General features: G+C 41.3%; 1 protein-coding gene across 9 annotated transcripts in view; it reads left to right on the top strand.

Moving 5' to 3' along the window:
- FRMD4B (FERM domain containing 4B) overlaps window positions 1-12,897 on the top strand; it is a 324,549-nt gene that overhangs the window by 241,408 nt on the left and 70,244 nt on the right. For 8 of the 9 annotated variants that reach the window (XM_047850185.1, XM_047850187.1, XM_047850186.1 and 5 more), the window contains 2 exons: window positions 11,253-11,309; window positions 12,104-12,126. In XM_047850185.1, the coding sequence (XP_047706141.1) occupies window positions 11,253-11,309; window positions 12,104-12,126 (80 nt within the window). Of the gene's footprint in view, window positions 1-11,252; window positions 11,310-12,103; window positions 12,127-12,821; window positions 12,851-12,897 lie in introns of those variants that run through there. The other variant, XM_047850192.1, reaches the window with a different exon arrangement.

Genomic DNA, 12,897 nt, shown 5'->3' with positions numbered 1-12,897 from the left:
TCTGAGAAGCGGTATGCCCAGATACTTTGATCATAATGCTTACATCTTTGAAACTGTGTTACACACCCACGAAAACACCTGTACTTGTTTGCTTTCTTTGTAATGCTTTTTTCCCTTATCCAAAACATTTTTCAAATTATTTTTAAAATTTTTTATTTATTTATTTTGAGAGCGAGAGCATAAGCAGGGGAGGGGCAAAGAGGGGGAGACAGAATCCCAAGCAGGCTACACACCCCTAGCATGGAGCCCGATGCAGGACTCAAACCCATGAACTGTGAGATCATGGCCTGGGCTGAAATCAAGAGTCAGATGCTCAACCAAATGAGCCACCCAAGTGCCCCCTTCCAAAGCATTTTTATATCTTGTTTTTCTTTTTGTCCTCTAACTCCATGAAACATGTAAGACAGGTATTACTATTTTCCTTTTACATTTCTAGAAAGTGAAGCCAGAAGAGCAAAAGCCTTCTTAATATCTAACACCAAATGTGTTTGGTGTTTTAAGTTTGCATATCTAGTCCCTGACACCTAGTATTTAGTTTACCTTTCCCATAGCTGGTAAAGCCTGGGCTATGTTCTCATGGTTCTGAAACTCATTCTGAGTTGAAAATTAAGTCAAATCAACTATATAGTGGATCAAGAAACACAAGAAGCTTTGCCTTTAAAGTAAATTTTTTTAATGTTTATTTAGTTTTGAGAGAGAGAGACAGAGACAGAGTGTGAGTAGGGGAGGGGCAGAGAGAGAGAGAGACACGGAATCCCAAGCAGGCTCCAGGCTCTGAGCTGGACCACAGAGCCTGACATGGGGCTCGAACACACAAACTGTGAGATCGTGACCTTAGCCAAAGTTGGACCCTTAACCCTTTGAGCCACCCAGGTGCCCTGAAGCATTCCCTTTTTTTTTTTTTTTTTAATGTTTTTATTTATTTTCGAGACAGAGACAGAGCACGAGCCGGGGAGGGGCAGACAGAGGGAGGGACACAGAATCCGAAGCAGGCTCCAGGCTCTGAGCTGTCAGCACAGAGCCTGACGCAGGGCTCGAACTCACAGACTGTGACATCATGACCTGAGCTGAAGTCGGACGCTCAACCGACTGAGCCACCCAGGCGCCCCTCCCTTTTAAAGAAAGGAAAGGTAAAGGGGCGCCTGGGTGGCTCAGTTGGTTGAGCGGCCAACTTCGGCTCAGGTCATGATCTCACGGTCCGGTCCGTGAGTTGAAGCCCTGCATCCGGCTCTGTGCTGACAGCTCAGAGCCTGGAGCCTGTTTCAGAGTCTGTGTCTTCCTCTCTCTCTGACCCTCCCCCGTTCATGCTCTGTCTCTCTCTGTCTCAAAAGTAAATAAACATTAAGAAAAAAGTTTTTTTTTAATGTATAAAAAAAAGGAAAGGAAAAGATATTCCCATCAACTTTTTACTTTACTACTCTATTAGTTGATATTCTACAAATATTACGGAGCTCCTGTTCTGTGTCAGGTAGTATTCTAGGTCCCGGAGATAAAGCTAGGACCAGATAGATAAAAACCCATGCCCTTAAGGATCTAAGATATGATGAGGCAGGGATAATAGTGGGTGGGAAGAAAAACCATCAAGAAAATAGATAAGGTGTGTAATGCATTAGAAACATGCAAATAGGATAACCAAATACAGTTGTTCAAGGTGCTCAGTGCTCAACTCTGTGCCCGAAGTTGCCATGAGATGGTGGATCTAAGCAACTGAAGATGGAACTGCCACTAGGTAAGATGAGAAAGGCTTCTGGGAAGATCAGGAGTTCTGTTGGTTTCTCAGCTGTATATAGAAGTATAATATATGTACAGAAAAGGGCGTGTAAGTGCAGCTCAACAGACTTTCAAAATTGAACACATCTGGGGCGCCTGGGTGGCTCAGTCGTTTAAGCGTCCGACTTTGGCTCAGGTCATGATCTCACTGTCCGTGGGTTCGAGCCCCGCGTCGGGCTCTGTGCTGACTGCTCAGAGCCTGGAGCCTGTTTCAGATTCTGTGTCTCCCTCTCTCTCTGACTCTCCCCCGTTCATGCTCTGTCTCTCTCTGTCTCAAAAATAAATAAATGTTAAAAAATTTAAAAAAAAAAATGAACACATCTGTGCAACTAGCATCAATATCAAATAAACAGAATATCACCACTGAGAAGGCCCTCACATGTTCTCTTCCAGTCATTAATGCCTCCACTCCCATGACTTTTAATAGCATTTATTTGTTTTGGCTGACTTTATATTTTATATAACTGGAGTCATTCAAGGTGCCCTTTAATGTTTGGCCTAATTTGCTCGAATTAGGTTTGTGAGATTCATCCATATTGTAGTTTAGGCTAGCTTCACCCTTGCTGGGGAATAGTAGTCCATAGTATGAATATACCATAGTTCATTTGCTCATTGAAGAGCATTTGAGTAGCCTGCAGTATTTAGTTATTACAAATAGCACTGCCATGAAGGTCCCAGTGCCTGTGGCTTAGTGGATTTATGTAAATATGTCTGTTAGACGTATACCGAGGAGCAGAATTCCTGACCCATAGTGTATATTTGTGTTAAGATTTGGTAGACCTTGGGGCTCCTGGGTGGCTCCGTTGGTTAAGCATCCAACTGTTGATTTCTGCTCAGGGCATGATCTCACAGTTCTTGAGTTCAAGCCCCATAGACTCTATGCTGACAGTGCAAAGCCTGCTTGGGATTCTCTCTCTCTCTCTCTCTCTCTCTCTCTCTCTCTCTCTCTCTGTCTGTCTCTCTGTCTCTCTCTGTCTCTCTCTCTGCCCCTTCCTTCCTCACTTGCTCTCTCTCTTCCAATATAAATAAATAAGCATTAAAAAAAAAAACGGAGGCACCTGTGTGGCTCAGTAAGCGTCCGACTTTGGCTCCCGTCATTATCTCATGGTTCATGGGTTCATGCCCTGCGTGGGGCTCTGTGCTGACAGCTCAGAGCCTGGAGCCTGCTTCCGATTCTGTGTCTCCCTCTCTCTCTGCCCCTCCCCTGCTAATGTTCTGTCTCTCTCTCTCAAAAGTGAGTAAACATTTTAAAAAATTAAAAAAAATATATTTGGTAGACCTTGCCAAAATGTTCGTCCCAGAACTAACTTATAATCTACCAACAGTGTATGAGAAGGTGTGTTAAACAGAATGTCTACTTCATGCAGTGAAATCAGAGGTACCAAGTACATTGCAAAGAAGTGTACCAAAATAGTAGTTGAAAACAATTTCAGTGCGTGCCTACAAAATGAAAATAAATAAGCTAAAACTTGTTGGCATTATAGGCTTTGGTGAAGAAATTTAATGGTACTCAAATACGCTAAAAATAATAATCCTATGGAATGATAATCAGGTAAATAATATAATGAAGAAAATGGCCCATTTATAAAGGAAAATATAAAATCCTGAGTAGTGGGGCAGCTGGATGGCTCAGCCTGGAGAGCATGCAACTCTCGGTCTCAGGTTTGACTTCAAGCCCCACACTGGGGATGGAGCCTACTTAAAATAATAAATGAAAGTAGAAATCTTTTTAAAATAATTTTAAAGATACTGAGTATTAACCCTAACACTGAATGTGTATGATCTTTATGGTGTATCATAAAACTTTATGGTTACTATATAACCATTTCAATAATGACATACATGGTTCCAAAGAGGAAGGAAAATTATTATATATTTTTTTAAATTCATAAGACTATTTAAAAAATGTTTCAAATAAGTGAAAGAGAATGTCAAAGATTATTATGGAAAATTAAAACCCTTAGATATTGATATATGTAATAATGGAACACCAATTAAATGTTACAGAACTACACAAAAATTGAACAGTGTCCCAGAACAAAGTAGATTCCTATCGATATAATAATATTTAACAATGTAATAAGCAACACGGTGCATAATGCAGAGAGAAAAACACTGAGAGAATCTTTTTGGCTAGGCTTTATGAAAATGCTTTGTATTTGTCCTTCATAAAATGATCTCAACAACCCAATACATTCAATATTATCATCCCCCATTTTGTAGATGAGGAACTGAGTGTCAGAGAAGTAACTTGCTCAGGACCCCAAAGATTCTTTCAGTGAAGGTGATAGCCCCCACTCCAGTCTGACTTTGTAGGCCTGGAGAATAGATCGAAGAATACAATTTGTACCCAGTAGCTGAAACAAAGCATTAACACTGGTAGCTCAAACAAAACATGAGTTCTCAAATAGGTAAGTGAACAAAGGGTCATTTCGCACATGAGCAATAGCAAATAATATGCAATTGCAAGAGAGATATTCAAGTTGATTAGTAATCAAAAAAAATTGCAAGTTTCAATGTTGCAGTATTGTTTTCTACTTTCCTAATTACCAAAAATAATTTTATTCATTTGGTGTGGCTTGTAAAACTACGTACATTTCCCTAAGCTGGAAACATTAGTAAGAATGTTTACTATCTTGATCTGGGTGATGGGTGCATGAGTGTATACACGTGTCAAAATTCATCAAGCTGTGCACTAAGATTCGTGCATGTTACTATATGTACCTCAATAAAAAAGAAAAAAAGCACATTACAGTATGTATGGCAGGTGATGAAATCAGAGTTGCCTGTGAGGAAATAAAAGTAGAAATAATTAGATCCTGCCAAGGTTAAGGTTGGTATAAAACATTTAGCATGGGTAGTATAAAGCGTTTAACCCACAAATTCGAAACTCAACTTCTCTTAAGAACCACAGCAAAGAGGAAGTTATGACCACTTGCATAACTCACGGTGGTCTTTAAGGTAGAAACAGAGCAGCTGCCCAGCGGAGCACAGTCACTACTGCTCCTAAAAATCAGAAACTTCTCCCAGGGGTCCTGGTGAAGGACTGGTCTATGAGGTAATTAACAATGCCCTCAACAACACACCCAGAGTTATTAAAATACTGAGGTTCTGAGGGTTGCTTCTTCTCTTGTTCCTCAACAGAAGCCGGTGGAGTAATGCCAAAACACAGTTACAAAAAAAGCAGTTTTACCTTGGGACAAAACTTATGGTTCCATTTTGTAAGTTTCTAATGGTTCTTGGTTAGTCCAGAGACCTCTGAGATAATCTAGATCAGTGGTTCCCAGCTGGGGACCTTTGCCACCCAGGGGACATATGGAAAATGTTTGGAGACATTTTTGGTTGTCACAGCTTGGGGGGGCGGGGGTTGCTGCTGGAATCTAGCAGATAGAGGCCGGGGGCACACCCTATGATGCACAGGATAGCCCCCACAAAAAAAACAATTAACTGAAAATGTCAGTTACGCCAAGGTTGCCAAGCTCTGGTCTCAAGGAACAAAATGGAAAATATACCGGAAACATTACTACTATGTATCATTGAGACCAGCTTCCAGACACATTACTTCTCACAACTAGCTTGGACAAAAAAGGACAAAGTGTTTGGTTCATTTACAAGGGGAATATGGGGTGCAGATGTGGTAGTTATGGCCTGGTCTCCTACGGGCACAGTAATCCCAAAAGACAGGAACTAGCCCCGGGGAGTATGCCTTTATGGTTCAGCAAGAACTGCCTTGTAAGAGAGTAGGTAAGTGTTGAGTGTTGATGTGCACACCGCCCCCCGCAAACAGGCTAATAGTATGAAACCAGTGAGTCCAGAGCTCTAGAATTCTCTGATCTGTCAGGTTCCTCTTCCATGTAGATGTGTCTACAGAAGGAATTAAGAGGTTTCCAGGGAGCTATATCCGTTCACTCATTTGTGCACTTCTCACATCTATTCTTTGCACTCTGTTTGCTGGCTTAGTAGTAAATCAAAATGAGAGCATCTGAGCACCCAAGTCACTGTGTTTGCCAACTTTTGAGTTTTAACCAGACTTTGAAGTCTGGCTTGGCTGAGCAGTGGATGCAGTTGACTACCCATGTCCGGAAGTCCCTTTCTCTCTATCTGTGGGCATTGATTCCCTCTGGTTCACATCTTCCCAACTTTGTCTTGAGACGCAGCAAGACCCTTGGCCCTAATTTGGAAAATCCCTGGTTGTGGCTTTGGACCAGCTTCTGTCACTTGTCCGCAGAAAGATGATTGTGTTTGCATGTAAGCCAGTGGGGAAAGAAGCGGTTCTGAAAAGATTGTGATATTGGGACATCCTGCCCAGAAACACGCATGGGTACCAGGCAGTCAAGACAAATAGATAGCCAGCACTCTGGGAAATTATGTCAATTTTTTACAAACTTCTTATTTTAGAATCATTTCAAACTTACAGAAGAGCTGTAAGAATGGCACAAAAACACAGTATGTCCATCAAACCAAATTCACCAGTTGTCAACATTTTGCTACGTTTGCTCTCTCACCCCCTGCCCACGGATGTGTCCTTTTTTCTGAACCAGTTAAGAGTAAGTTACGCTCTTTATCCTTACATAATCCATTGTGTATTTCCTAAGATCAAAGCCACCCTTTATAGAACCCTGTTACAATGATCACATTTAGAACATTTAACAATTGAATCTGGACTGTTGCCTAATGTACCCTCCAACTTTCCCAGGGGTGCCCTTTGTAACAACTTTTCCTCTTGACATGGGATGACACATTTCATTTGGTTGTTATGACTGCCTCGTCTCCTTTCCTTCGAAACAGTTCTTCAGCCTTTCTTGGGCATTGATCCTATTTACATTTTTGAAGGCTATGGGCCAGATATTTTATAGGATGTCCCTGAATTTGAGTTTGTCTCACGCTTCCTCGTGATTAGATCTAGTGATGTATTTTCGGCTGCAGTACCACCCAGTGGTGTGCTAGCCAGCTAGTACCTGCTGTAAGAGCCGATTCTCACATCTCTTCCCAGCAGTGTGTCCTGTGATGTCATATCGGTAGCTTGGTAGCTACTTCAAGCTACTATTGGTAGCTTGAAATCGGCTGTGGTGGGGGTATTTGCACCGTGGAAATCCACAAATGCTACAACTGAGGGATCGTTCCCCCCCCTTCCCCATTTCTGGCGGTGAAACATTTACATTTACCAGTACAGACGTGTATATAAGTGACGTTATGTCCTTCTCAATGCATATTATCAGGAGGCCGGTCTGTACAGTTATTGGTAATGTCTCATCACTTCATTAAGATTGTATCTGTCAGGTTTCTCCACTGAAAAGCTACCATTTTTCCCTCTTGTAATTAAATTTCCCCAATAGAGAGATGCTTCGTGATTATGTAAATACCCTATCCTGTTTCTCACCAAACTTTCACCCAATAGTTTTTGTTTATTGAAAACTGTTACCTGAACAATCAGCAGTATGATGACTGCAAGTGCTAATTTTCCATTCCTCTCATTTCTCATATATTTATTTGTTGGTGTTCTTCAAGTTGCCTTTTTTAATAGACTTAACCCTAAAATTGCTAGATAATTAGTAATACACTTGGAAATAAGCTGGCTTCCCCCAACAGTTTGTCAAATAGTTCCAGATCCTAAGTATTTGTGAGCAAGTGATTCATGCCCATTGTTGTTGTACAGAATAAACTTCCATGAAGTATTACATCAATACAGATGAGTCTTCACAAGGAATTTTCCCATTCCTATTATGAGGCGTTTATGGTTAATGATAACTTACCACCCACCAGCAGTGGAGGTGGCATTTGGAGTCATTTTTCAGTCTTACCTGATTATAGTTTTTGCCAAAAGCCTACCTTTAGAAGATTCCTGGTGAGAGCTTTACGTTGGAGTCAGAAAGGTAACTAGTGGCCACGATGGACTCGAAAGAGCCTGGAGTCACCATCTGCTGTGGGGTTGGGTAGGACACTTCATGTCCCTGATTCTCAGTGCCATCATCTACAGAATAATAGGAGTCATATTTTCACTAAATGCTTTTTCAAGTTCTAAAACTTTCTTTTATTCTCTTCTCCTTGTGAATCAAAACGTATAGTTCTCATTTCATTAGCAAGATGTTTTGGTCAACTGAGCCAACAAGCCAAACACAAAATAAAATGTCCAACATGGATCCTGAACCTAGTGACCTAGAGACTGGATCCGTAAGCCAGCTAAATTAGCCATGAGGGTAGAACACCAAGACTTGATACTGTTTCGTATTACCCTTGTGCATTCAGCCACATCATCTGACTTACTTCTCTGCTCCTCTTTGTTTATCCCTGACAGTCATGGAAACCCACTGAAGGATCCCGTTACCTATCTCTTTGAGGAGATCCCTCTCCGATGTTAGCTTGCCCAGTACCTATAAGGTTACCTCTGTTACCATGGTTATAAGTAAAAGAAATCTTCCATCCCCGGGCAGACGGCAATTTCTAAAGAGCATTTGCACTTTATGCATGAAATTCTGGAGTTCTCTAGAAGTCTTAATTAAATTTCACCATATGAAATTGCTGAGAACCAGGCAGATAGTATTGGTTTTGCTTGGTCTGTTGCTTGGTGAGCTCCATGCACAAGTTAAGTAACCTTGGCAATCAGTATTAGAACTCAAAACATGTTGCATTGTATTTCCAGAACAGTGGTTAAGAGGAAGGTGAGGTAGGGGCTGAGGTATATAAAAGAATGTAAGGCTTAGGGTTGCCTGGGTGGCTCAGTCGGTTAAGTGTCTGTCTTCGGCTCAGGTCATAATCTCACGGTTGGTGGGTTCGTGCCCTGCGTCAGCTCTGTGCTGACACCTCAGAGCCTGGAGCCTGCTTCGGATTCTGTGTCTCCCTGTCTCTCTGCCCCTCCCCCGCTTGCACTCTGTGTCTCTCTCTCTCTACACTTAAAAAAATTTTTTAAAGGGGCGCCTGGGTGGCGCAGTCGGTTAAGCGTCCGACTTCAGCCAGGTCACGATCTCGCGGTCCGTGAGTTCGAGCCCCGTGTCAGGCTCTGGGCTGATGGCTCAGAGCCTGGAGCCTGTTTCCGATTCTGTGTCTCCCTCTCTCTCTGCCCCTCCCCCGTTCATGCTCTGTCTCTCTCTGTCCCAAAAATAAATAAACGTTGAAAAAAAAATTTAAAAAAAAAAAATTTTTTTAAAGATAAAAGAATGTAAGGCTTGGCCAAACCATGCATTCTCCTCTCTCCCAGGAAGGAGATTTTGGTAGGCCCCACCCCTGCACCCCTCCGTCACCCTCCTCCACCAGAATTGTGTTGGGACAACTAGTATGGGTGAATAAAAGTCCACAGGTGAGTTGCGTATGTGCCTCCCCACTCTTCTGGAGCTGCCTGAGCCTGGTACTTCTCATGCTTCAGCTCCTCATTTGATCATTTTTAATATTTAATGACCCTCTAAGGTAGAGAATTCTTTGGCAGCATTCTTAAGAGTTTCTGTCTGAGGCCTTTTTATCTGCTGAACTTCCATTTACGAAATTGAAAAGTTAGTGTCTAAAATATTGTTTGGATGACTCACCTCGGGTTCTGATGAGGCAGAGGCGGTCATGGGGGGCCAGAGGAGTTGGTCATGGTTTTCAATAAATTTTATTTAGCTTTTGTTATTTTAATGTCCGAAATAATCCAATTTTTTTCTCTTTTGTAAGATTTTAAGACAGACTGGACTGTAAATTCGGGCATGATTTCAAACTCAAAGATGGTTTTGAGCATTCCTCCCCCCTCCCCATTACCCCCCTCCCTTTGCATGAGTTTTTTCTTTTTTTTTTTTTCTTTGAACATAAGGAATTTCAGCTTTCTAGAATTTAATCTCGATCAACACTCATCTCACCTGTTGGATTAGCTGCTTCATCATCTTTCACCAGGTTAGAAAACCACTGTCTCTCTAGCCTGAAAGACAGAGGGCAATTGATGCTTACAACCAGCCTGCCTTTTCTTTGATTTTGTAATCTGTTTCTAGAGATTATAAGCGAGCTTTGAATTCCAAGGCTCTGGACCTGTCAGCTTTTAAAGGAAAAACTTTGAAGCAAATCCATTTCCTCAGGTTTCAGAAGGGAAACTTAGATGTTACAGGATGAAAATAATTTGTTTTCATTTTGTAATATAAGGGAAACACAGATAATTATCACAGCTGACATTCTAATGCCCTAGGTTTTTGGTTTCTTTATTTTATGGCTTTTAGAAGAATGATTATTATTTGTTTTTGGTTTTTTTCCTTTTTTTTTTTTTTTTGAGAACCCCAATCAAATCACTTGGAAACGTGAGAGAAAAGCGTAATCCTTTCCAAAATCCTCAGTGAGCTAACTGCTCTGTAAGCCTACCTAGTATGCGTTTACTTTAAAGCTACTTTTACTCACCATTAATGCTGTTGGTTTAACTGAAAAAACTCTGCAGCCCAAATTCAACGGGTAGAAGGGAGAAATAATGAGTTCGGGTTCATTTCTAGGCTGATGAGTTCTATGATCTCAAACAATATGCACTTTCAAGTACTAATTATGTAAGACTTAAGGTTATATGGAATGGTTTTAGTGTGTGTGAATGCCCACAAGCTAGCATATCACAAGTTTTTAAAAAATAAAGATCCTTCTATACCACTCATCGACTCGTTGTTGCAATATATTACACGAGGCAATAATGGTGTTGATGTATATGGTCACATATTATTTATTAACAAAATAAATGAAGGCATATGTGAGTATTATTGATAGAGGCAATATTCCTTCCACACACACTTATGCATCTCTATCAGGCTACTGAAAAAGCATTCCTGTTTTCCAAAGTCCAGAATTCCTATATTTTTGGAGGGGGGGGGGGATCTTAAAGGATAAAAAAATAAAATAATGGGTAAAATAATAAATTAGAGTAATCAAACTTCAATATAAAGGAACAGAATTTTAGTCTTCTCTAAGTATTTGCTATAATCAATTCTTAAGGCTTTACATTTTATATCTAAGTGTATGCGTGTTAATTCAATAATGTGTCATTGATGCAGTAGTGAATTTATATTTTTAGTAATAGTTGCATTGTGGGTATACCAACATAACCATGCAGTGACACAGAGGGGGGAAAAAAAAGATCTCAGGAAAACACCAAATGAATCTGAGAAAATCTTCAGAGCTTAACAATGAACTTGTAGGGATAAAAATTATTCGTTGGGAAGTTGTCTGAATTTTCAGCCTCAGAGTCATTTGTATTTCTTCCAGAATACTGCTCTCTGAAACAGACGCGGGCGCGGGCGCGCGCGCGCGCGCGCGCGCACACACACACACACACACACACACACACACACACACACACACACACTTTGTGGCTTCCCCTGACCGCTGGATGCGTCCCTCCATGCCCCCCTCCCTTTGCCTTGCAATGGTATGATCTGCGTTTGATTGTAAACTGGAGGTGCCAAGCTGTGACAGCTTCCCCAACTCAACAGCCATTTGCTACAACCTAGGGCAGCCTTGTTCAGCGATGCTTTCCTTTTCCCCAACAGGGGCAAATCGAAGCGGACAGCGAAACCATCTTCAAGTTAGCCGCACTTGTGTTACAGGTAAGAATCAGTACACTGCCTCTTGCCCGCGCCTTTTTGTTTGCTGGTTTTTGTGAATCGCCTGCAGCTCTGAAACTTTCGCATGGGCCAGTTGGCTGATAGATGTTTAAGCCAGCTGGTTGTTTGCCAATGAAAAACGTGAGCCACCGTTTTCTGTTTGAGCGTCACTTGCGCAGGCTATAGTGTGATGTTGCAAAGGAAAATGAAATTTAGACTGTTCCGAGGGAAAAGAATTAAGACTGTACTTCAGGAAAAGAGCTCTGGGTTACTTGGATTTGGGAAGCAGCAATTGTTAAAAACAGCTGTAATTTTCATTTAAATTGAGTAACTTTCGCCTGCATTTTCTGGAGGCAGAGTGAAAGAGCCCCTTAATTCTTAAAGGCACTAGTAGCTGAGAAATCCAACGTGTTCCATGCTTGTTTAAAAAGAGAAAACAAATAGCATGGGTTGATTTACCTACACCCTGGTTTAAAAAGTCTGCCTCCAGACTAAAAAGTGTGCTGCTCGGATAAACAAGCATGTATCACGTGATCTTAGAAATCTAAAAGAAGACCTAGTCATCTGTGCTTTTTCAGATATATCTGTCTCTTCTGTTAAGAATAAGAAATATTTCATGGATACTAATATTTTCTCACCAGTGCCACATTCTCCGTGGCCACAGAGAAAGCTTCCTCGTGCACATTCCTCCAAACAAAATTCAGGCACTCAAAGTGGGAAACGGGACCCAGAGTGAAATTCATTCGCTTAATCCACATACATACATATTGATCGTCTATCATTGTGTTTTATTTCAGGAAGCCAAAGGGGATTATACCAGGTAATGTTTCCTTTTCTGATATTACTATGCAAAATAACCCTAGCTGAACCGTAGCTGAATGCTGTTGCTTTAAATAACAATGGATGCATACTCAAAAGAAAGTCGATCTCAGAGCGGGAGACTGAGATCTCTTCCCTCTTCAAATAGGGACCTATTCTTTCTGTGAATGAATCCAGCAATGAAGCTTTCTTACCATTTTTCAAGCCAGAGTGACAGTGAATTGTAAACAGAAGCCCTCCAAAGTTCTAGTTTCTGTTATCTGTTAGCAAGATGAAGAAATCCGCAAAAAGCTTTGGTAGGCTGTGCTTTTTTAAACTTATAATAATCCTGTGTTGGACAAAAAAAAAAAAAAAAATCCTGTGTTGGAAGAGTTATAACACATGCACAAGAAGATAAACTCTATCAGCTGCTTAGTTAAGGGATTAATAGGGGCTTTCTTTTTGCAGCTGCCCTGAAGGGGCCTCACCCTTCATACACTTGACCTAACAGTTGTATGTCGCCACCGGGACACTTACTGGTTCTAACTGCCTAGCTGGCCACCTCATCAGAGTATTTGTCTTTGAATTCATGCTCTACCTGCTCCTTTCTGTCCTTTTCACACAGTAGCTGTAGTTGGAGAAGCAGAAACGGTTAAAGGCGAAAGCAGGGCCTCCAATTAGGAACAGACCACAGGCCAATGACCCATCGAAAGCCTCACCTCTTCCGCGTTAATGTTCCACTCCTGGTAAACTTTACCCGTAGATTATTTACAGATCACCTAGTAATCGTTCC

The sequence above is a fragment of the Prionailurus viverrinus genome, chromosome A2 (assembly GCF_022837055.1).
Source record: "Prionailurus viverrinus isolate Anna chromosome A2, UM_Priviv_1.0, whole genome shotgun sequence".
In the NCBI taxonomy this organism is placed as follows: Eukaryota; Metazoa; Chordata; class Mammalia; order Carnivora; family Felidae; genus Prionailurus; species Prionailurus viverrinus.
Note: the sequence above shows the minus strand (reverse complement) of the source record. Positions and strands in the feature narration are given on the sequence as shown.